At 46.6% G+C, this 25,534-nt stretch overlaps 2 protein-coding genes across 6 annotated transcripts in view; one reads left to right on the forward strand and one right to left on the reverse strand.

Annotated features, from left to right (window-relative positions):
• JAK1 (Janus kinase 1) overlaps positions 1-25,534 on the reverse strand; it is a 342,069-nt gene that overhangs the window by 250,100 nt on the left and 66,435 nt on the right. The gene's annotated exons all lie outside the window — the stretch shown is intronic.
• On the forward strand, positions 87-24,644 carry RAVER2 (ribonucleoprotein, PTB binding 2). 2 transcript variants are annotated; one of them, XM_075181823.1, is made up of 15 exons: positions 87-370; positions 7,930-7,996; positions 9,816-10,285; positions 13,426-13,617; positions 14,638-14,764; positions 14,852-14,925; positions 15,441-15,542; positions 15,628-15,730; positions 20,357-20,511; positions 21,389-21,500; positions 21,591-21,712; positions 21,783-21,860; positions 22,014-22,073; positions 22,146-22,259; positions 23,968-24,644. In XM_075181823.1, the coding sequence occupies exons 1-15, from the start codon at positions 128-130 to the stop codon at positions 24,097-24,099; spliced, it is 2,151 nt and encodes a 716-aa protein (XP_075037924.1). In that variant the 5' UTR covers positions 87-127; the 3' UTR covers positions 24,100-24,644. The 2 variants fall into 2 exon arrangements, with proteins under 2 accessions (XP_075037924.1, XP_075037925.1); XM_075181824.1 differs by lacking the exon at positions 22,014-22,073.

Genomic DNA, 25,534 nt, shown 5'->3' on the forward strand with positions numbered 1-25,534 from the left:
CCCCGGCTGTGTGAGGAGACCCCCGGCCCTCCCCCTGCAGTGTGACCGGGTGGCAGTGAGGCCGCCCCGGGGAGGGTCTTATCTCCGGCCCCTCCCCGCTCTCACACACCGAGGCAGCCGCAACATAATGGCGGCACAGGACCCCGGGCTGCCCCTGCTCTCCCCGGAACACGGGGCTGTCGGGCCGGAGACGGACGCGGAGACGGCGGCGGAGGTGTCGGATCAGCCCGGACACTGGGAGGAGAGACCCGGAGCTCTGCCGGACATGGACCCGGCCGAGATTAGCCGGAGGCTGCACACAACGAGGTGGGAGCTCGGGAACCGGAGGAAGATCCTGATCAGGAACCTCCCGCAGGACTGCAGCAGCCAGGTGAGCGGGGAGAGTCGGCAGGAGAGGCCGGGGATGGGCTAGGCCGCGGCTCCGAGCTGAGTACTTACTGCTAGTGAGGACCTGGGAGTGAGGGGTCCTAGGACTCCTACCTGACTGAGGGTCCGGGACCTGGGAGTGAGGGGTCCTAGGACTCCTACCTGACTGAGGGTCCAGGACCTGGGAGTGAGTGAGGGGGTCCTACCTGACTGAGGGTCCTGTAGTGAGGAAGGGAGTGAGGGGTCCTAGGACTCCTACCTGACTGAGGGTCCGGGACCTGGGAGTGAGGGGTCCTAGGACTCCTACCTGACTGAGGGTCCGGGACCTGGGAGTGAGGGGTCCTAGGACTCCTACCTGACTGAGGGTCCGGGACCTGGGAGTGAGTGAGGGGGTCCTACCTGACTGAGGGTCCTGTAGTGAGGAAGGGAGTGAGGGTCCGGAACCTGGGAGTGAGGGGTCCCCCCCATGACTGAGGGTCCGGGACCAGGGAGTGAGGGGTCCCCCCCATGACTGAGGGTCCGGGACCAGGGAGTGAGGGGTCCCCCCCATGACTGAGGGTCCGGGACCAGGGAGTGAAGGGTCCGGGACCTGTGAGTGAGGGTCCGGGACCAGGGAGTGAAGGGTCCGGGACCTGTGAGTGAGGGGTCCCCCCCCATGACTGAGGGTCCGGGACCAGGGAGTGAGGGGTCCCCCCCCATGACTGAGGGTCCGGGACCTGTGAGTGAGGGGTCCCCCCCCATGACTGAGGGTCCGGGACCTGTGAGTGAGGGGTCCCCCCCATGACTGAGGGTCCGGGACCTGTGAGTGAGGGGTCCCCCCCATGACTGAGGGTCCGGGACCTGTGAGTGAGGGGTCCCCCCCATGACTGAGGGTCCGGGACCTGTGAGTGAGGGGTCCCCCCCCATGACTGAGGGTCTGGGACCTGTGAGTGAGGGGTCCCCCCCATGACTGAGGGTCTGGGACCTGGGGGTTGAGGGTTCCCTGACTGAGCATCCCGAACTATTAAATGAGAAGCTCACTGAGTGTGTGGGATCCAGACCACCATAGAAGTGCCCCCCTTTCCCCCCAATGGTAGTGATACCAGAGCAGTAAATAATGTGCTCTTCTGAGACAGGAAAGTGATTTATATCTTGAAAATAAGGGCCTTAGTCCAGTAAGTGATGTACACCCCAGAGTGAGGGTCTATCATACTGGGTGCTGTGAACATAGTGTATTGGGTAAAGGAAAGTTAGCAGTAATGTGATTAGATCCCATGTTGAGGGGATTACAAACATGACAATCATTGTGGACCATGGTGTGTGTATGTATAGAGATCTATATCCCTATAGGATCCATAGTTGTTCAACAAACGAACAGACCAGCAATTCTAAAAATAAATTACTTAGTTGAAAAAAATAGAAAGATACATCACATTAGTATGTCCTGCCCATAGATCATTTTAGCTAGGTTGCATTCTATATATATATATATATCCTCTCTGTATCTCACAATGAATATTGTTGGCTGTCCAGTAGTATCACCTATGTACGTGTGGCTGCTTCCTGCAGATGAATGTATAAGTCCTACTATAACTGGGCCCTGTTTCTGGTCACTGGCATAGAGTAAATAGACTGAAGTGGAAATATGTGCGTGTTTCCAGCTCTGTTTGCTTAGTTTTATTTACTTGGACATTCAATATATCTCGAGCCTTCCAAATCTCTAAAGTGTTGGTGTTTGTTTTGCATGTCGTGGGAATATTGCCAGCAAAGAGATCCCATATTCCGCCTTATTCGGTTTTCTTTCAGATGTGTTTGCATCAGCAGATGGACTATGCACAGATAGCCGCTGTACATTAATCCATCTACACGCATCGGGCATATATTTTTCAAGTGTGAATCGTTTCTTCTATGTGCACATACATCAGTGGTAGGAAAAAATGTGGCCCTCCTTTTGCTGTGGAACCACAAGTGTCAGCATGCCGTGCACTACTGTCCTCTGTTTGAAAATGAACAGAAAGCTATAAGTGTGTAAATTGTGTGAATGGAATTCTGACTATATGCACACAGGTCTGATTTGTAATTGGCAAAAAATAAATATTAAAACCAAAAAGAAATAGCAGTATCTCTGTTCGGTCTGTGACACAGTCGGGGGAATTTTCAAGGTAAACTGCTCTTATGGTAGTGTGGCCCTCTGAGCCATCTCCTGCACCCCCCCCCCCCCTCCCCCAGCTGCTTCCAGCTTTATAGTCAGATGTGTTTGTTATAGATTGTAACGCTTGGGTAAAATGCTTGCTGATGTATCTTTCTTTGATTAAATTAATTGTTTGAACTTCTTGCTGGCCATTCCGAAGGCTGAAGGGCCACTCATGTGGCCCCTGAAGTGCATCGGGTTGCCTATCACTGCTGATTTATGGAATAGTTGGATTACAATTGATTGGTTGGCTGCCATGGAAATTTCTAATTGGCTCCATCCACAGTTATCCTCTAACCTCTGTTTACTTTCAGTCTTCTTGATGTTAGTGTAACAGGTGCAGTAAATCTGTAACGTGGATTTCAGATGTGGAACCTCAGCGGTTCAGTTAGAGGATGGTGGTTGGAGAGGTTTTCTGTTACTATTTCTCCATCCACCCTATTTGGCAGCCCAATCCAGAGGTTAAGAATGTGTGTGCCCCAAGTTTTGCATGACCTGAATACTTGCTGAATCCGTCTCCTACATTATTTGCACACACTGCCTTTGACCTTTCACGGTAAACCTACGAAAAGTTAAATAGCGTGTGCTTCAGCATAGTGACCATCTCTCCAACTAGCAGACTTGGCAGTTCCATGTTGGTGACCCTGGTTGTTTGAGGCAACCCCAAGCACCACAGCAGTTCTTGTCCTGACCCCTCTAACAAGCAGGATCAGGGTAGGTTTAAACAACGCATTATCAATTACTAATACAGACTGATGTCTTTGTCCAATCAGCATCTGTGTTAGAAACTGGTAGAGCGCAGTTTGAGTTAGAATGGTTCCCGGTTGTTAGCATACAGGAAGCCTTTGCAGCACTGGCAGATGTAAGGTCTCACCCACTGTGGGAGATCCCTGGCATGGAAACCCCAAATGTTTTGGGAATACACAGAATTAGCCTTTAATAGATCACGTGTAAACTGTATGTAATGATAGGGCTATAGTGGTGACTGTGCCCTGAGATTATATCTCAATGGCTGTTTGTCTCCGTTCCCTGCAAATATCACTACCCAGTGGGTTTCCCATAGTTACAGAATAATATGTAGTGGAAAGGTGTGTTTTCCTGGGTGGATCTGTTCTTCCCTCTACAACATGCAAAGTAATATAAAATAAAAAATATTTCCAATATGCTGCCAAACAAAACGCTGAGCTGCCCTCATCCATCAAAGCAAAGACAAATAGGTAGACTAGGCAATAATCTATTCCCAGTTAAATTAATTAATTGCAAAGCCTTAAAATTAGGCTGGCCCCTGAAAAGGAATATTTACCTTGCAGAGTTTTAACTGTCTCATTCTATACTTTGTTTTAAGCTTGCCACTTGGCTTATTTTAAAGAGGCCAAGTGGTTGTCTATGCACCTCTGGCACAAATATTCCATGGAAATGGGAAGTTCACAGTGGGAGGGGCTTTGACAACCTCTCAGTCCATTTGAGACTGGCCAAGTGGTAGGAAGAAGATCTGATCGTCATCGATTCAGACAAAATTTGTTTCTAAGACCAATATACTTTAATTTTTTTATTTGGCACCTTCAGTTTCACCCACTGCTAAAACTATATAGTTCTAGTTGTCCTCTATAGTATTAATCACCCCTGGATATGAAGGGGTGGAGTCGATGTGACATTTGTGATTTTGTAGATTTATTTGGTGCATTTGAAGCTTTTGTTGTAGCTTTGAACGCAGATCTGGGTCTCGGTACTGACCTAATTTCCCAGCATCGCACATTGTCATTGCCCAATTGTCCTCGCCAGCCCCAGATGGCTGTGTTGGAGGGATCCGGTGTCATCCTATTTGCATGGCAGTTACAGACGGACAGGCAGGATTTGCATTCTAGCAGTTAAATGCAAAAAGAGCTGAAATTCATGATTGAAAGATAATACCCTCTATGAGAATACTGATCTCTCAGACTGTTTTGTGACCCCTCTGTGTTACACTCTGAAGTTTTTTTGGAAAAGACGAACATGAAACTATTTCTGCCTCCGAGCTTTGTGTTCCTGGTGGAACGTGCTGTTATCCGGAGCAGTTAGAAGTCTGTGTTTTGTTGGACTGGAGATTTCTCGGTCCGCTGCATAGTGTTATATTTTATTTATGTCATGTAGACTGCTTGTTCTGGGGAAATAAGACAATATCGGGCCTGGGAGAGAGGAAAATCCATCTTTAGCTGGAGTAGGCCTCACAGATTGGGTTTAGTTTTTGGTAGCACATTAGAATTAATTTATTTGCCTATAAGTTCACATAATTACCGTATTTTCCGCACTATAAGGCGCACCGGATTATAAGGCGCAGTCTCAATTATGGGGTCTTTTTCTGTACTTAACCCATACATAAGGCGCACGGTATTATAAGGCGCACGGTATTATAAGGCGCACGGTATTATAAGGCGCACGGTATTATAAGGCGCACGGTATTATAAGGCGCACGGTATTATAAGGCGCACGGTATTATAAGGCGCACGGTATTATAAGGCGCACGGTATTATAAGGCGCACGGTATTATAAGGCGCACGGTATTATAAGGCGCACGGTATTATAAGGCGCACGGTATTATAAGGCGCACGGTATTATAAGGCGCACGGTATTATAAGGCGCACGGTATTATAAGGCGCACGCTAAAACATACGGTCTACAAAAAAAAAAGGTAACGGAAGCAAAACAGTGAGTGAGTTGAACTTTATTAACAATACACTCACATTATTTTTTAATCAATCTTCTCCTACAAATCCATCAAAGTCCTCATCTTCTGTGTCTGTATTGAACAGCTGGGCATATTCACCATCAAACATGCCGGGTTCCCTCTCATCATTGTCGGAGTCGGTCTCGTTGTCAGGGGGCTGTTCAGCAATGATGGCGGCTTTCGCGAAAGCTCGGACAACTATTAAAGCAGATACCTTAGCCCAGGCGTCCACAATCCATTCACATATGGTGGCGTAACTCGCCCGGCGCTGCCTCCCAGTCTTAGTAAAGGTGCGTTCGCCGTCTGTCATCCATCGCTCCCACGCCGCTCGCAACTTCACTTTGAACGCCCTGTTTACGCCAATGTCCAGAGGTTGGAGTTCTTTTGTTAATCCTCCCGGAATGATGGCAAGCTCCGAATTCATTTGCTTCACTTGGTTTTTCACAGTAGCGGTGAGATGGGCGCGCATGGAGTCGCAGATCAACAGGGGCGGTGATGCGTGGAAAAAACCATCCGGTCTCTTTACATACACCTCTCTCGGCCACTCTCTCATCTTCTCCTCGTCCATCCAGCCCTTTTGATTGGCCTTAACGATGACTCCGGCTGGAAAATTTTCTTTTGGCAGCGTCTTCCTCTTAAAAATGACCATAGGTGGTAGTTGCTGTCCATTACCGTGGCAACCAAGAACAACCGTGAAAGCCGACATCTCATGCCCCGTGGTGCGTCTCAATACCGTGCTGGTCCCCTTTTTTTCTCCACAGTATGGTTCACGGGGATGTCAAAAGTGAGGAGGACCTCGTCCATGTTGGTGATGTGGTTGGGCTGGATCTTTCTGTCGGTAATCTTGTTACTGCAGTAGGTGCGGAAGATGGCCAGCTTTACTTTGTAATACGCTGGCAGTTGCTGCGCTACGGTTGTCCTTGCGCAGATGGAGAGATGACGCCTTGTCATAAAACGTACGCACCAAGACGGACCTCCTTGAAAGTGTTAGATCATCATGTCTTGTACTATCGTTGTTGCCTTCAGTCAAATGGTGACTGTAGAGACGCTTCTCCCGGCTGTTCTTTGTTCAATAATCCATTGCTCAAATTGTCTTCTAACTTTGGCCATCTCGCTTTGTTCCCGCGGAAACTCTGTTTCGTCTTCTTAACTTGGCCCAGTTCATTTTCCCAGTTCATTTTCTTGCTTCCTCCACTTCCGAACCATAGATTCATTTATGTTGAATTCTTTTGCAGCTGCTCTATTCCCATTTACAACCGCGTAACTGATGGCCGGTAGTTTGAATTGTGCCTCGTAGGCATGTCTCTTCACTGGTGCCATTTTCGGGGGCCCTTAGACAAACCAGCGTACGTAGTGTACGTATTACGTCCCTGTGTCAGCCGGAAATGGTCCGACAGTCAAACAAGCGGAGCGCTTGCCAAAGTCGCACAATAACATTTTAACAGTTTTGGGAACCCAGTGCACACATGAGGCGCACCGGATTATTAGGCGCACGGCCGTTTTTGGAGAAAATTTAAGTCTCTTAGGTGCGCCTTATAGTGCGGAAAATACGGTACATCAATCCCAAATATTCACCTTAAAATGTATTCAACTAGTTATCTTAAGTGCAGTGATGCCAAACGTGTACTTTATACAAGATTGGAGATCCTAAGAGCTAAGGTGTTACAGTCAAACCTCCATTTTTCGTTCTTCATGGGACTAGTGTAAAATCGCCCTAAACTTCCAGTGAAATAAGGAGAAAAAGATTGCAAACGACTATTTGTAATCAGCCACGGTGGTTTGTGGGAACTGTCCAAACGCGGCAGACGTTCCTCAGGGAAAAACCACATCTGGGACGAAAAATGTCAACTTGGGGGGAAAAAATAAGTAATTTATTTACTCTGAGCAAAACTATTCAGTCCTGTGTGTGGTATGTTGAGTGTTTGTAACTTTTTACATTACAAAACATAAACTACTGTATTCAATATGGAATTCACAACAAGAGGAGAAACTGTTGTTGCAGTACTAGAATTGGAACCTATAGGATGATGGGTCTGGGGATGCGTGTTGTGTATCCTATATTGAAGCAAGTCTCTATCTACACACTAATACTACTAGACACAGCGTAAATGTAACTTGCTGTTAGATCTAGAGTGCTCTGGTTCTAATAGTATTAGCGGAGGTCTGACTATAGATTCTCCACACAGCCGAGGATACCCCATCTGGTCTCAGCGCCGGCCTCTGAATGTGGAAGCCGTTATTGCTTACGAATTCCATATAACATTCACTTTAAACGCTATGCGCTGGTGCTCAGAGGGACCCGGTTCCTGCCATTAGACTGTAAGCTCCAATGGGACAGGGACTGATGTAAATGAGTGCATATGCTCTGTACTTCGCTGTGTAATGATTGGCACTATGTAAATAAACCATAATAAATGAAAATCAATGACTTCCTGAGAAGGCCGAGCATCTCTCATAATGAAGTAAAAGGGAGACGTCTCTATTAAAGCTATTTTATGCTTTAGTCCCAGCACTTGAGCCGGGGAAAGTATTTGTAAAATTTTTGTGTCTATAAATACAGGACGGCAGCAGTTCCTTAAGTAAACACCAATCTCCGTCCATATGTTCAGCGGCAGAGTCTGTTCTCTGTCACAGATGGAGCCTTGTTTTCACTCCTGTTTAACACACTTTGTTTGTTTCCCTCTCCTAGGATATCCATGACTTATTAAAGAACTACGAGATCAAGTATTGCTACGTGGATAAAAATAAAAAGACCGGTAAGTTTCCTTCTCACAAGCTGTAGCGCACAGCAGGATGCTGGTCTTCCCGTGTCCGCCAGAAGCGTTCTGTTAATTAAAATGTGTCTAAATTCTGTGTGGGGGTTTCTTTTGTATTGCATACAGCACGGTGGCTCAGTGGTTAGCACTTCTGCCTCACAGCACTGGGGTCATGAGTTCGATTCCTGACCACGGCCTTATCTGTGTGGAGTTTGTATGTTCTCCACGTGTTTGCGTGGGTTTCCTCCGGGTGCTCCAGTTTCCTCCCACACTCCAAAAACATACTAGTAGGTTAATTGGCTGCTATCAAAATAGACCCTAGTCTGTCTGTCTCTGTCTGTGTGTGTGTATATTAGGGAATTTAGACTGTAATCTAATATAAATATAAATGATGATAATGATACAAGAAAAAGGGCAGGATTGTTAAGATCCGGTGGCGGTGTGCAGAGATTTGCTCACATGGCCGTCGCGTATGTACATCGCTTCTGCGCTTTTTTTTTATTTTTTTTTATGGTTCGGAAATAAGTCGCTGGTTTCTAAAACTCCATTTGCGGTATCGCCCTTTGTAGCACGTATAGATACATATTGAGATTTAATCTGTTAATAATCTCTGAATGTTCTTTCATTTGTATTTCCTATCATCATCATCAACATTTATATAGCGCCAGCAAATTCCGTAGCGCTTTACAATTGGGATTTCCTATAGATATTTAGTGACACATATGGACATAAAAACATTTACTGTGTGTGGATTAAAGTCGTTACCTGTAAGCTGTCCGTGTTTTGTTTTTTATGGTGTAATATAATATTATACTGCTTTCCTCATGCTGCAGTTGGAATACTGTGCTCCTCTGCTGGATAATTGCTTAGTATAAGGAAGTGGTCCCAGAGATGGCTTCCAGTAAGAATCTGCTGGAGAGGCAGTAACATAACACTTCTCATTACCTGACCTCCCGGGAGCTGGATTCTGCAGAATAATGTGGAATTGCCACTGGCGGCTATTGGCGAATAAAATATTTATTAGACCCTCGCTGTCATATTGTCTGTTCAGATACAGAGTAAAATATGATCAACCTTCTCCAGTGAAATCAAATATATTATGGATGTGTAATACCAGATCATTTCCTAGTCTAGAGAGATATATATATATATATATATATATATTTATATATTATACACCAATTTTGCATTCTCCATCGGCTGCATTTGTGATTGAATGTGTGTTCAAGTACATGCAATTAATAGATTTGATAAAGGGCACATTTCCTATATCATTTCAGAAGAACCTAGTTAAGCTGACCACACGTGCACTTTTTTCAGTAATGTTTTCTCATATTTGCAATGTTCCTTGGTCTTCATGATGAAGCTCTTGTTTGAAGATGCAGTAACCCAGTGCGGGATCTCTGATAGACGGGTTTACTTTAATTGTAGAGAGGTGGACTTCAATCATTTATGTGACCTGTGCGAACAACTGATGCTCCAAGATGTTTTTAGAAGTATCTGCAAAAAGCTGTGGAAATTTACGTACTCTTATTGCCTGTTTGTTATTTGTAATTTAAGATTTCTTTTATTTGGCCTTACAGAGTATTTTGTGTTGATCAGTGATAGGAATTCCCAAACAACTCCATTTTGGTTCCATGATGGGAGAAAATCAGTGTAAAAATATGTGCTCGGTTCCTTGTGGTTTTAGTGTATATGTCATTGTGGTAAGCTGTATAAATCTCATGGGTGGAGATATAATGTCAGGTGATTCTTTCTGGGAAGCCTTGGAACATGTATTTTGGTTTGTAATACACATCTGTTCGTCCTCTCATTCCAGCCTTCATCACTTTGTCCAACGGAGAACAGGCACAAGATGCTATTTACAAATACCATATGCACCAACTTCGGGACAGGGAGATTTCCATCCAGTTGCAGCCGACAGACGCTCTGCTCTGCGTTACCAACCTGCCTCCCTTGTTCAGCATCCAGGAGTTCGAGGAATTGGTTCGGACATACGGGAACATTGAGCGCTGTCTCCTGGTGTACAGCGAGCTCAGCGGACACTCTAAGGGCTATGGATTTGTGGAGTATATGAAGAAGGACTCTGCCTCCAAGGCCCGCCTGGAACTGCTGGGCAAACAGCTGGAGGAATTTACCCTTTTTGCCCAGTGGATAGACGTCAATCAGCTGACGGCTGAATTTATCCATTCAAAGTGCCTGTGCGTTGACAAGATTCCCAAGGACTACAGCAATAGCGAAGAACTGACTCAGATATTTTCCTCTCTGCACAAACCCTTATTCTGCCAGGTAGGAGATCAGGCTTCAGTTTCACCTTCTCTTATATTAGCTGCGCTATATCGTCGGCCGAGCTTCCTGGCTGATTACCAATGGTAAAAATAATAATGCAATAGTGACGCTAGACCTAAACATGACATTACAGGGAGTGTGACATGTAATACAATTTAAAGGGGTTGACCTGCTGACACTGCACGGTGCTGATCATCCCGCTTCCAACCTGCATGATAATGGATTTGTTGGGTCTGCAGACCGTCATTACCATGTTGCTGCCCTTCCTTTTATTCACTGTAATGTGCTATATGGGGCTAGGGTTCAATGCAATATAGCACATTACAGAGGCGGGAGAGCCACATGGAATCACAGGTCTACGGACCCGGCAAATCCTTTGCGTTACAAGCCATGAGCAACGTGCAGGATCTGTGGACCTCTGCATTAGTGTTGGAAAGTGTTTTATGCCTAAATAGATATTGCCAAAAAAAGTCCTAAATAATTCTTCAGAACCAAACCGAGAAAAAACTGGAAGATTGGGGTTTTGAGGAAGGTCATTCCCTAGCACATGGCCCAAACTATGGGGGGATCACAGGAGAAGTTGTCCACCGAAGCGTTAGTCTGTACTAGGGAAGTGGGTGTTATGTTTGTATCCATAGGACTGTGTACAATATGAACTGTGTCAATGATTGAGAATGTTTCATGGAGATGGTAATATTGAGGTGCGTTGTACGGTCTATAGATAAACCTCTCTGTAAATAATCTGCTACAGACTGAGATCATTTATTAGTCTGAAAATACATTTAGAAACACTCAGCACTGCTTCAAAATAATAGTAATCTGCGCTATCCCAGTATGTTGTATATACCACAATATGCACTACAGGTAAACCAGCTGACACGGAGCTATATGCTGGGACTTGTAGTTCCATGTGAGCTGTATAAATCTGACATTCTAAGCACAGAACCTCAATTATCCGAATATTTCTATTAATTTGACTGCTCCAATGAAACAGCGCTTTCCTTAAAGACTTCCCAGCATAACATTGTTTGAGAGAAGCAAATCTCACTGCACTGAGCAGGTGAGTGGGGCAAATAGACCCTAAATCAATGGTTTAGAGGACCGTTAAACGTTCTATATTTATTGATCCAATATAAAGTCACCTTTTACAAACATAACCGTTCCTATACCACAATATAATTCACAATATCTAACGACATATTTACTCTTGGGGCACCATGCTTACTCTTGGGGCACCATGCTTACTCTTGGGGCACCATGCTTACTCTTGGGGCACCATGCTTACTCTTGGGGCACCATGCTTACTCTTGGGGCACCATGCTTACTCTTGGGGCACCATGCTTACTCTTGGGGCACCATGCTTACTCTTGGGGCACCATGCTTACTCTTGGGGCACCATGCTTACTCTTGGGGCACCATGCTTACTCTTGGGGCACCATGCTTACTCTTGGGGCACCATGCTTACTCTTGGGGCACCATGCTTACTCTTGGGGCACCATGCTTACTCTTGGGGCACCATGCTTACTCTTGGGGCACCATGCTTACTCTTGGGGCACCATGCTTACTCTTGGGGCACCATGCTTACTCTTGGGGCACCATGCTTACTCTTGGGGCACCATGCTTACTCTTGGGGCACCATGCTTACTCTTGGGGCACCATGCTTACTCTTGGGGCACCATGCTTACTCTTGGGGCACCATGCTTACTCTTGGGGCACCATGCTTACTCTTGGGGCACCATGCTTACTCTTGGGGCACCATGCTTACTCTTGGGGCACCATGCTTACTCTTGGGGCACCATGCTTACTCTTGGGGCACCATGCTTACTCTTGGGGCACCATGCTTACTCTTGGGGCACCATGCTTACTCTTGGGGCACCATGCTTACTCTTGGGGCACCATGCTTACTCTTGGGGCACCATGCTTACTCTTGGGGCACCATGCTTACTCTTGGGGCACCATGCTTACTCTTGGGGCACCATGCTTACTCTTAGGGCATTGCTAATTTCCCCATTTTAGGCTTCGAGAGGCTCATTGTAATGTCATATAATGTGAAACGCGCAGATACTTGTTTACACACAGGAAAAATCCTTTCCCTGGGATCACATGTATATGTTAGATTTAATATTCCACGGCATTACTTTTACATATATTGGTTAAGGTACAAAGCAATTTATATCTTAATTTTAGTGGTGCTTCACTTGCAGAGATGCTTGTGGGTCCCACAAATTATTATTTTTTGTGGAAGGGGGACTAGGGGAATGTCTGATATTCCTTACAATTTTTTTGGGAGACATCTCTTTTGAGGTCCAGGAAAAATTGTCCCCTCGCTCACGGATCAAGCCAAGAAACAGCATATTATATATATTCTATTTCCCGCTGTTACACTATACATACATAGTTTAGACTGACCTTTGACAAGAACAGTTGTAGAGTCGTGTTCCTGTCATTTTATAACCCAATAAATATGAATTTATGGTTCTCTTTACCTAGAGGTGAAGCTCTGTTATTGATCTGTAATACAAAATAAACGTAGTGTGAGGTTGAGGTTCTGCTCACTATCCGAGGTTCAAGTTTTCCCTAAATGCCCAAGTGACACAAGTTCTGATTTTGTAGCTGTGACGGGATCTTTGTTCCCCCTGTGTACACCCAGGATAGCCGCTCTGTAGTCCGGTACAGTCGCCCTATTAATGCACTTGTGATCTTGTCACACTTCCTGGTAGATTGTAAGATTCATTCTCATGTGTATTGGTTGAATTTGTTGCGACTCTTCTGCTTAGTACGTTACTGTATTTCGGACAGTCGGCCGCACAACGTCTGTAATGCCGGATCATAGTGATGACACCTTCTGTCTCTTGTCCTTGTACAGAATTTTTCCTGATCCCCCTTAATGATCAGCGCTGCATAATATGTCAGCGTTTATAAATAGCTGCTGGTAGTTATTATAGGGCAAGTTGGAAAATGTCAGAATATGATTAATATAGGACTGTTTGTAGTCATTATCCAGTCGTGATCACGGGCCCCAGAGACGCTGGAAATGATGATCTGCTCGGCCCTCAGGCCACCTGTAAAACATGGCCTTGAAATGTCTTGTACCATAATGGATTTTCCTTATAATACTGTGTTGTGACCTCTGATTCCAGCTGGCGGAGGAAGAAAGCGGCTATTTTGGCGGCTTTGCGGTGGTTGAGTATGAAACGGCCGAGCAGGCGGAGGAGGTGAGGGACGCTGCAGAGGGGGTGACCGTGGAAGGAAGCAAACTCCAGGTCTCCTTCTGTGCCCCAGGATCCCCAGGACGGAGCGTGTTGGCCGCACTCATTGCAGCACAGGGGATGGTAAGTAACACGCTGGGGTTAATGCCGCGGCTTCTGTTTTACTAACTATATTTCGGTGAGTAAACGTCAGGTGGTGTATAAGATGCAGAGGAGATGAGCTGTATGTAGTATTTTACTGGACAATCCTCTCTTGCCCAAAATAAGACAGATTGAATCTGTCCCATTTACTACAAACAGGTTGTTTATGCCAATCAGCGTACAATTAGATCTGGCCACAAGGAAATTACGCAGATCAGGTAGTTGCGCAATTGGCCCATACGGAGCCCCATGAATTCTGGTCAGTGAACACTAGTTGATTGGACAGATTATACAACAATCAGATTGGTCGTCCTGATTGTAGGGTGTGAAATCGTACTGTTCCCAGAACATAAGTTGTTTCCCTTGTACCTTACCCTTCCTTGGTAATTATATGTATAGATATACTCTTTATTTATGTACAATTGTCGTCATTTCATCATCATTTCCCATAACTCCTTCAAGAAGGATTTGTTCCAGCTCTTTAATCATTACACATAGTCCACGATCCGGGGAGAGTCTGTCCAGCACAAAGAACCTGGAATCTTATATATTTACTACGTGAGACATCAATAAATATCTGTGATAACAGATCATGTTACTCAGACTTATCTGTTATACAGTTTCTGCTGCTTAATGGCCGACATGCCTCTGATGCAAGTCAGTGGGTTGTAGGAAAGACTTTCACAAAAACATGGCAGCATTCAGTTAGCAACATTTTATAACTAGCTATGTCAGTGCAGACTAAGATCTCTTCCTTCATCACTGGGAGGAATCGTGGCTCCTCCTCCTGTAACCCAGCTACAGGAAGTAGCCGGTCTTGGTTTTGTGATCAGTTTCATTTAAATGGGATAAACGTTAGTTTGTTGGAAATCCTGGTTCATGTTGTACATTGTGCTATAGGCTAGCAGTTATTTGCTATGGCTGCAATAAAACTAAATGTGCTTAATGCGCAGAGGCTCTGCCGCTGCGCCTCAGTAATACCGTCCGTGTCTCTGTGTCTAGCTGCAGAATAACCGGAAGGGATTACTGCCAGAGCCCAACACCGCTCAGATCATGCAGAGTCTCAGCAACCCGGCGATGCTACAGATGCTCCTGCAGCCGCAGAACCGCGGAAGGTCAGGAAAACACGGTGAGATCTCATTACCAACGTTGTGTTCTTGGAGCCCGTTGGTTCCAGGTTTCGCCGACTGCGTTCTTACCTCTTGTTGTGTTGCAGGTTCTGCTGGTCGGACTCATTATGTCAACCCAACTGTCAGCCAAGCGCTCTTACAGCTCAACAAGCTCCACCAGGTAATATCACCTTATCTTCTCTGTAATAACCTGTCCGGGGGCTTCAATAAGCTGCGTTTATCTCCGTACTGCGATTCATGAGCCTTTTGGTAAACTTGGGGTTACTATTCCTACTACAACAGGAGAGACCAGTAACGACGACACCTGGAGCAGACTAGCTAAAGCGTCACCAAAGTTCTATCATTGAAGGGTTTTTATAATATATGCAATTTTAATTATGTACGTGTGGGCAGCTATTAATCTGGTTGCTGACATGCCCCTCATTCAGTGCCTCGTGTCCCTCTCCTCTGTTCCCGGCAGACAGTGGATCACTGAGAGTAACTGAGCTCGGCACCCAGAGTATTCTGCGTTGACAATAAAACGTGTCCTATTTATGAGTGTGTAGTTTCCTGACACGGGGGGAATTAAGTGACTGACACAAGGTTTCTGGATGTGGAAACCCTTTTCCTGGCGTCTATATTCCTATGTTGCTGTTCTGGACGATCACATTGCTGATATCTGGTGTCTTTTCGCAGAAACCCAGTCTTGCTGGTAACATCCTCCTCCAGAACTATCCTCACCTGCAGATGGCGCAACAACAGCTGCTACAGCTGAAGAATGTGCAGTCCAACAACAGCGTAAGTACATATATGTGCATGTGTCATACGTGTCTCCCTCTAAGGCAGTTATCACACACCCTAAACGTGTTTTCCTTGGTGGTAGAAACCCGGCCTGCTGGGAGAAGCCCCGGTCTCCATTCTCCAGACCGCAATGGGGACGGCACAGACGGCATCAGTGGAGGCCTCGCAGAGAGAGATGCAGAAAAGTAATACTGGTTCTTGTAGTGTATGGTCAGAGATAGTTCTACATGTATGAGGGGGGTAGTGACCACCGATGCTGGGGAGGAGCGGACGTAGTTCTACATGTATGAGGGGGGTAGTGACCGCCGATGCTGGGGAGGAGCGGACGTAGATCTACATGTATGAGGGGGGTAGTGACCGCCGATGCTGGGGAGGAGCGGACGTAGTTCTACATGTATGAGGGGGGTAGTGACCGCCGATGCTGGGGAGGAGCGGACGTAGATCTACATGTATGAGGGGGGTAGTGACCGCCGATGCTGGGGAGGAGCGGACGTAGATCTACATGTATGAGGGGGGTAGTGACCGCCAGCGCTGGGGAGGAGCGGATGTAGTTCTGCATGTATGAGGGGGGGTAGTGACCGCCGATGCTGGGGAGGAGCGGACGTAGTTCTACATGTATGAGGGGGGTAGTGACCGCCGATGCTGGGGAGGAGCGGACGTAGATCTACATGTATGAGGGGGGTAGTGACCGCCGATGCTGGGGAGGAGCGGACGTAGATCTACATGTATGAGGGAGGGTAGTGACCGCCAGCGCTGCGGAGGAGCGGACGTAGTTCTACATGTATGAGGGGGGTAGTGACCGCCGATGCTGAGGAGGAGCGGACGTAGTTCTACATGTATGAGAGGGGTAGTGACCGCCGATGCTGGGGAGGAGCGGACGTAGTTCTACATGTATGAGAGGGGTAGTGACCGCCGATGCTGGGGAGGAGCGGACGTAGTTCTACATGTATGAGGGGGGTAGTGACCGCCGATGCTGGGGAGGAGCGGACGTAGATCTACATGTATGAGGGGGGTAGTGACTGCCAGCGCTGCGGAGGAGCGGACGTAGTTCTACATGTATGAGAGGGGTAGTGACCGCCGATGCTGGGGAGGAGCGGACGTAGTTCTACATGTATGTGGAGGTAGTGACCGCCAGCGCTGGGGAGGAGCGGACGTAGTTCTACATGTATGAGAGGGGTAGTGACCGCCGATGCTGGGGAGGAGCGGACGTAGTTCTACATGTATGAGAGGGGTAGTGACCGCCGATGCTGGGGAGGAGCGGACGTAGATCTACATGTATGAGAGGGGTAGTGACCGCCAGCGCTGGGGAGGAGCGGACGTAGTTCTACATGTATGAGGAGGTAGTGACCGCCAGCGCTGGGGAGGAGCGGACGTAGATCTACATGTATGAGGAGGTAGTGACCGCCAGTGCTGGGGAGGAGCGGACGTAGATCTACATGTATGAGAGGGGTAGTGACCGCCAGCGCTGGGGAGGAGCGGACGTAGTTCTACATGTATGAGAGGGGTAGTGACCGCCAGCGCTGGGGAGGAGCGGACGTAGTTCTACATGTATGTGGAGGTAGTGACCGCCGATGCTGGGGAGGAGCGGACGTAGATCTACATGTATGAGGGGGGGTAGTGACCGCCAGTGCTGGGGAGGAGCGGATGTAGTTCTACATGTATGAGGGGGGTAGTGACCGCCGATGCTGGGGAGGAGCGGACGTAGTTCTACATGTATGAGAGGGGTAGTGACCGCCAGCGCTGGGGAGGAGCGGACGTAGTTCTACATGTATGTGGAGGTAGTGACCGCCGATGCTGGGGAGGAGCGGACGTAGATCTACATGTATGAGGGGGGGTAGTGACCGCCAGTGCTGGGGAGGAGCGGATGTAGTTCTACATGTATGAGGAGGTAGTGACCGCCAGCGCTGGGGAGGAGCGGACGTAGATCTACATGTATGAGGAGGTAGTGACCGCCAGTGCTGGGGAGGAGCGGACGTAGATCTACATGTATGAGAGGGGTAGTGACCGCCAGCGCTGGGGAGGAGCGGACGTAGTTCTACATGTATGAGAGGGGTAGTGACCGCCAGCGCTGGGGAGGAGCGGACGTAGTTCTACATGTATGTGGAGGTAGTGACCGCCGATGCTGGGGAGGAGCGGACGTAGATCTACATGTATGAGGGGGGGGTAGTGACCGCCAGTGCTGGGGAGGAGCGGATGTAGTTCTACATGTATGAGGGGGGTAGTGACCGCCGATGCTGGGGAGGAGCGGACGTAGTTCTACATGTATGAGAGGGGTAGTGACCGCCAGCGCTGGGGAGGAGCGGACGTAGTTCTACATGTATGTGGAGGTAGTGACCGCCGATGCTGGGGAGGAGCGGACGTAGATCTACATGTATGAGGGGGGGTAGTGACCGCCAGTGCTGGGGAGGAGCGGATGTAGTTCTACATGTATGAGGGGGGTAGTGACCGCCGATGCTGGGGAGGAGCGGACGTAGATCTACATGTATGAGAGGGGTAGTGACCGCCAGCGCTGGGGAGGAGCGGACGTAGTTCTACATGTATGAGAGGGGTAGTGACCGCCAGCGCTGGGGAGGAGCGGACGTAGTTCTACATGTATGTGGAGGTAGTGACCGCCGATGCTGGGGAGGAGCGGACGTAGATCTACATGTATGAGGGGGGGTAGTGACCGCCAGTGCTGGGGAGGAGCGGATGTAGTTCTACATGTATGAGGGGGGTAGTGACCGCCGATGCTGGGGAGGAGCGGATGTAGTTCTACATGTATGAGAGGGGTAGTGACCGCCAGTGCTGCGGAGGAGCGGACGTAGATCTACATGTATGAGGGGGGTAGTGACCGCCAGGGTTGGGGAGGAGCGGACGTAGATCTACATGTATGAGAGGGGTAGTGACCGCCAGTGCTGGGGAGGAGCGGATGTAGTTCTACATGTATGAGAGGGGTAGTGACCGCCAGTGCTGGGGAGGAGCGGACGTAGATCTACATGTATGAGGGGGGTAGTGACCGCCGATGCTGGGGAGGAGCGGACGTAGATCTACATGTATGAGGGGGGTAGTGACCGCCAGTGCTGGGGAGGAGCGGATGTAGTTCTACATGTATGAGGGGGGTAGTGACCGCCAGTGCTGGGGAGGAGCGGACGTAGCTCTACATGTATGAGGGGGGGTAGTGACCGCCAGTGCTGGGGAGGAGCGGACGTAGATCTACATGTATGAGGGGGGTAGTGACCGCCAGTGCTGGGGAGGAGCGGACGTAGTTCTACATGTATGAGAGGGGTAGTGACCGCCAGTGCTGGGGAGGAGCGGACGTAGATCTACATGTATGAGGGGGGTAGTGACCGCCGATGCTGGGGAGGAGCGGACGTAGATCTACATGTATGAGAGGGGTAGTGACCGCCAGTGCTGGGGAGGAGCGGACGTAGTTCTACATGTATGAGGAGGTAGTGACCGCCAGTGCTGGGGAGGAGCGGACGTAGATCTACATGTATGAGAGGGGTAGTGACCGCCGATGCTGGGGAGGAGCGGACGTAGATCTACATGTATGAGAGGGGTAGTGACCGCCAGTGCTGGGGAGGAGCGGACGTAGCTCTACATGTATGAGGGGGGGTAGTGACCGCCAGTGCTGGGGAGGAGCGGACGTAGATCTACATGTATGAGGGGGGTAGTGACCGCCGATGCTGGGGAGGAGCGGACGTAGATCTACATGTATGAGAGGGGTAGTGACCGCCAGCGCTGGGGAGGAGCGGACGTAGTTCTACATGGGAGGGGGGGGGGGTTGGGGAGGGGGTAGTGACTGCTGGTGCTGGGAGGAGATTAAAGACTCATCCCGGTGTTACGACCGGTTCTCTCCTCCACATCCGCCGCTCATGTTGTCTGACGGATGATCTAACAGTGTAGTCAGTAACCATCATTGTAGTGAGATGTTGGATAAGTGATGTGAATAATAAATGTGTTTATCCCCCATAGTGCGATGTGCTTTGTCCAAGGGCAGATTTGCTCTTTTATTTTGCTTTGTTCCTAACTGTAAATGAAGCGCAGAGTATGAGAAATACATCATTACTGAGCGTCATTAGACACTGGATGAGTTACACACTCGTAGAATAGTTACAGCGCTGAGCTTTGTGTGGTGATTTATGGTTATCACAGGTATGATCCGTGTTGTTGGGATTACTGGATGAAGATAGAGCTGGTTTAATGCACATTGATCCCGTAACCCGAGCTCATCGGTCTGATCACCAGACAGCAGTGTTATATACAAGTATATTGTCCTTATCTGTGCGGCTGTTTTATTGTGTATAAAAGGGACTATAACCGCTGAGCATTTAGTTTGTGCTTTTACAAACCCTTCTTATAACCAACGTCCATGTTGTCACATTTACAGTAATATCGACCGTGACGTCTGTATTATAAATTCTTTCTAATTCTCCACTTGAAAAGTAATTTGCTTTTATATTATCCTCCAGCGTTAATCTTTATAGTCACTGCCCTCTAACAGATCTACCTGCAGCTGTATTGTCATGTGAGTGGGAGGAAGTGAGGACTTAATAGTCCACATACTAAGTAGCTCTTACATAATATATATTGTCTGAGTCGAGGTTGTATAACTGGAAAGTCTGGTGTGGCCGCAGCGATGATGTTATAAGTTCTTTATTTAGAATACAAGCAGCTCTTAGCTTTAAAAAAATGAATTTTGGGACATAATAGATTTGGGTGATTGCTTCATATACCCCACAAGGGGTCGGGTCACCGAGCCCATGTGCCGGCAGCCTGTCCGGGTGCTGACAAATGACACTTCATCACCAACGTTTTGCTTCCTCCCCCAGACATGCTGCCGTATTACCACAATCAGCACCTGAGCTCTGCGCTGTGCAGATTGGCACAAGACAAGCAGTCGGCATCAGGGGCATCTGACGGATCTCTGCTGCCAGGACAGAACTCGGCCCAGAGTCAGCCCAGTAACACGGACGCTCTGCACGTGGTGAGAATCAAGACGCCGCTTTGTAGTGTCAAATATAAAATAACTTTAATGTTGAAATATTTAAATCTTAGACAGAGCCGATCACTTGTGGTCTATTCACAGTTTAAAGGGCTTCTAAAACCTTGTTCAATTCACTCATTTGTTTCACTTGCTCTCAAACTGACGGCTTCATAATATACTGTTGTTATTCAATAAACCTTATGGAGATACAGTATTAATTCATTTGTTTATGGGACCTGTCATATATCAGCTAATGAATAAAGTTCATTAAATCAGTTGTAATTAACTAGAATGGGCCAGTGCCACCTGGTGGCCGAATTGTAAATCGCACTTCCAAGAATTCAATTGTGAGCGTTAACGCTGAAAAACGAGCACTCGAAAAATATTACCGTTTATACGGTAATATTTTGCGCGAAAAGCGTTAATACGGTAGTTTACTCGCGGAATTTCAGCTCGCAGCTCAGGGAGCAGCGAGCTGAAATTCCGCGAGTAATTACCGTATTAACGCTAAGATTTTTCGAGCGCTCGTTTGTTAGCGTTAACGCGAACAATTGAATACGCCCCTTTAATGAATCTTCTCACTGAAATAAAAAAAAAAACTATTGTACTCCAGGCTTAGGGAGCATCTGGCACTTAGGATGTTGTGGAAGCCCTGCTTGGACTTGTAGTTCCTCAACAGCAGGAGAGCTACACATTACCTTCCTCTCCTTTAATGCAGGACTGTGGTTCTACAACTCTATTGTGTGGCGTCTGATCGCTGCTCTCTAATATTGGGTTCTATGAGATGTTTGTCCCTAGCAAGGGAAGTTATGGGTTTGGTATAGAGACAAGTTACAGCTCATGGTTTCTATGTAACCGCCGTACTTTTATCTTGTAGAACAAGGCCAACAGCCAGATGTCGCTTCTGGGGGAGCCTCCGAGAGACTTCCGGCTCAGCACTAACCCGTACCTGAACCTGGCCAGCGTGCTCCCTGGTAACTCCCTCACAGGTAACACAGAACCTTTCCTCTATTGTGTATTTGTGATATTCTGCAGAGCAAACCTACAGGATTATACTGTGATTATACTGTGTTATTTAGGATTGGCCGCACCGATCCTCCAGTCACATGCGATGGATGGTTTACTATCTCAGGACTCCGCAACACAGCCCGGACTAGACAACTACTTCACCTACAGCCAGCACTACGGGGATTACTCTCAGGTAGCTGCTTGCCCCTGTGTGATTGAGTGTGGAAGCCCCGGTGGCACTCGCTGATACTCTTGTATTACAGGAGGCCCTTCAGCAGTGGTATGAACAATACTCCTCGTACGGAAGCGCCCAGGTGGAAGCCCAGACGGACAGCGGTCAGGTGAGCAGTCGTCCCGATGTAATTCATGTAACGCAGCCTCCATTGTGGGTCTGAGCTGTAGAACGGACACCTCCACATACATAGACATCTTGTGGTTAGATAGTGGGAGGACAAGGGCCAGATCCTGGATCTATGTATCTGTTCCTACTTTAGGAGCAGCAGGCGGCAGACTCACAGCGGGCAGCAGTGGAAGGGGAGGATAACTACTATCAGGTAGAGCAGTTACCATTTGTTTCTCAGCTGTTCTACATCGATCTGTCCTATAATCAGTTTTTTTGTCTCTAGTCGTCTTCCACTCTGGGTTACGGAGACTACAGCGCGTATATCCAGGCCCCTCCCACCTACTATGCCAACGCACAAGGATCGTACCAGGCGGGAATCGCAGCGTCTGCAGAAAAGGTAGGCGAACTCCTTGTCCGGTCAACTGAAAACATTTCTCTGGATCCCCCTCTGCTCCGCTTCCTTTATCAGTTTGATCAATTCTAGGTCCTCTGCTATTCTCTATCTACACCACTTCTTTAGGAAAACTAATAAGCTCCTTTTGGATTTCAGTATCATCTCTATGCGGATGATACACAAATCTATCTATCCTCTCCTGTCTTTCTGCCATTTCATCTTGGATGTCTTCTCGCCAACTCAAACTCAATCTTTCAAAAACTGAATTAATAATATTCCCACCCAAAAACAGAAGCTTCCTGCCTGACATTTCTATTTCTGTTAACATGACCATAAATCCCACCCCGCAAGCTCGCTGCCTAGGTGTAATCCTTGACTCACAACTGTCGTTTATTCCCCACATCGACTCTAGATGTATGTAACATGATTTAGATATAAAGAACATTTCCAGAATACACACATATCTCACACAAGACACCGCAAAAACATTAATTCCTGCACTCATCATCTCCCGCATCGACTATTGCAATTTCCTCCTTACTGGTCTTCCCAAAGTCAGACTTGAACCCCTACAATCTATTTTGCACGCAGCGGCTAGATTGATTTTCCTTACAAACTGTTATTCCTCTGCTGAGCCACTCTGTCAGTCTCTACATTGGCTGCCTGTATTTCAAAAAATCCAATATAAAAATTATTTACTAACATGCAAGGCCGTCAACAAAATTGCACCGACATACATCTCCTCACTTGTCTCAAAATATCTCGCAACTCAACACCCCCGTTCTGCACAAGATCTGCGCCTCTCTTCCACTCACATCACATCCTCCCGTTCTCGGTTACAGGACTTTTTTCGGGCTGCACCCACTTCGTGGAATTCCCTCCCTCGCACAATCACAATAAGACTCTCCTCTGGTCTACAAGCGTTCTCTGAAAACCCACCGCTTCAGACAAGCTTATAATATTCCTCAACCAGCATCTTAATCTCCTAGGTTACCCTATTAGAAAACTCTACACAGCCCACTCAATACTTTTTACCTTTGCATTCTAGCTGGTCCAATGTGCAATATGATATAGCACATGTCCTTGTGTTTCGAACTCCCATTGTCCCATAGATTGTAAGCTTGCGAGCAGGGTTCTCTTACCTCTCTGTCTGTCTGTATTACCCAGTATTGTCTTATTAATGTTTGTTCCCAATTTTAAAGCGCTACGGAATTTGGCGCTATATAAATAAATGTTGATGATGATAAACGCCAGGGAAATCAGTCACACTGGAAGAGTGTTTTCCCAAAAAAACAAAAACTTCTGGATTTTGTGGATCTTAGACCATTTTGTTTTTATGTTGTGGAAACCTATTAATAATTATCTGTTTCTTTTAAATTATTGCATTAAGTTACTCACTTTTTAATACTTTCATTCCAGGCAGTAAAAGATATTTGTGAATCTCATGATTTTTTTATTTATTTTATTTCAATGATGACATTTTCTGCATTTGATTGACAGGCTGTGGGCTTTGTTTAGAGGCTTTGTCTAGAGTGAGTCAGTTTACTTACAAGAGACAATCGTATAAAGTGAAAATATTTGAGAACATTTGAACATGCAAATAATGACTGTTGTTGTCCATCTAGAAATATGAAAATAGCTGCTCTGCTTTCTGACATCTTTTGAATATTTACATGAAGTAAAGAAACCATCTCTCCCCTTTGTGTTGCAGGTGACCAGCACTGATAAGAGAGCCTACATTGTCTCTGCCTCCGAGACCGCTGGGGGTTACTCAGAGCAATATCCGCAGTCCTCTGGGGAGAGCTACAGCGACTCCTATTTTAAGAGGAAGAAAATTTATTAGCTGTTCTGCCTCTGGCTCCGTCACACCAAAAGATGCACAATGTGGGTTATTTTGTCGCTGCAAGCCATTTAGTCTGGCACTGAAAGGGTTAGATTTGCCTAAACAAAACAAAAAAATACACAAAAAAATATGACTTCTCAGGCTGAATTGTTATATAAAATGGTTTAAATCTTCCTGAATTTGTAGATATTTTCTACACCTAATTGTGTCTTGGTAAATAATTTGATTTCATTTGTTATATTCTTGCTATATGGCCTGCACAAGTTTTTTGTTTTTCTTTTGTAAATATTAAGCAATAAAAAGATAGCAAAGTTCTAGTTTTATAACTGATCCCCGCGGCCTCTCTTAATGTGCATGAATTAGGGACGGGAGAGGTAAGATTAGAGTGCATGCTGTTTGCTACAGGAGTCTGATAAAAGCTTCCAAGCGTTGATCTGTCTGTTTCTGCATGGTCACTAGACATGAATGCTGTTTGTAACTGTTTACAGGAACAAGATTATTCCTTTGGAAGGAATCGATATAGTTATTAAAACACTTTCACTATTTTCACAGAAGTCTTTTACTTAAGTTAAGAGCTCAAACCTGGATTATTTTTTTTTTTTTTTCCTTGCACTTAGCGAGCGTGTGGGAAACGTTGATATGCTGGTAACAAGGCACAAATAGGAATTATTTATGTACCAGGGAAATATTTTAAGAAATTACAAATATTAAGTCATTCATAAATGCCTTTAAAATAACCTCACACTAAATTTGTCAGTTTATACTTTTGTTGTTGAAACTTATTGGGTAAACTATGGTGTGGGAGTAACACTGATGGTAGTTTTCACTTAGAGAGGATTTTCTTAAAAATAAATGGTAACTTTACTGTAATTATATTGTCAAACTGCACCAATTACTTACACGCACCTGGTTTTCCTGTAAAATACTCCCCTTTGCAACCTCATTTGTTGTCAACCCCCCCCCCCCCCCAACCTAAAATACAGAGGTAGTGAAAGTGTTATCCCATCATTCCATTTCTGCAAGGCTGTCAGTCACAGAGCCCGTCCCCTCCTCATGTGACTCCTTCTGCAGAGGGGTTTTCATCTGTCCTGTATTTATACTCTAACACACTTGTAGTTTGAATGTTTAATTAGAAGAATGTTAAAAACTAATTCAGGTTCTATTTTACCCCCCATTGTATATTTCTGGACTAACAGGTTAAAAGGGGCGTATTCAATTGTTGCTCCGGCCGACGGGAAAACGAGCGCGCTAAAACTATTACCGTTAATACAGTAGTTTACTCTCCGAATTTCATCTCGCAACTCCCTGAGCTGCGAGATGAAATTCGGCAAGTAAACTACTGTATTAACGGTAATAGTTTTAACGCGCTCATTTTTTTGCGGTCCGGAGCAACAATTGAATAGCCCCATTAGTGTCTAAAAGTATTCCCTGTATT

The sequence above is a fragment of the Mixophyes fleayi genome, chromosome 8, assembly GCF_038048845.1.
Source record: "Mixophyes fleayi isolate aMixFle1 chromosome 8, aMixFle1.hap1, whole genome shotgun sequence".
NCBI lineage: Eukaryota > Metazoa > Chordata > Amphibia > Anura > Limnodynastidae > Mixophyes > Mixophyes fleayi.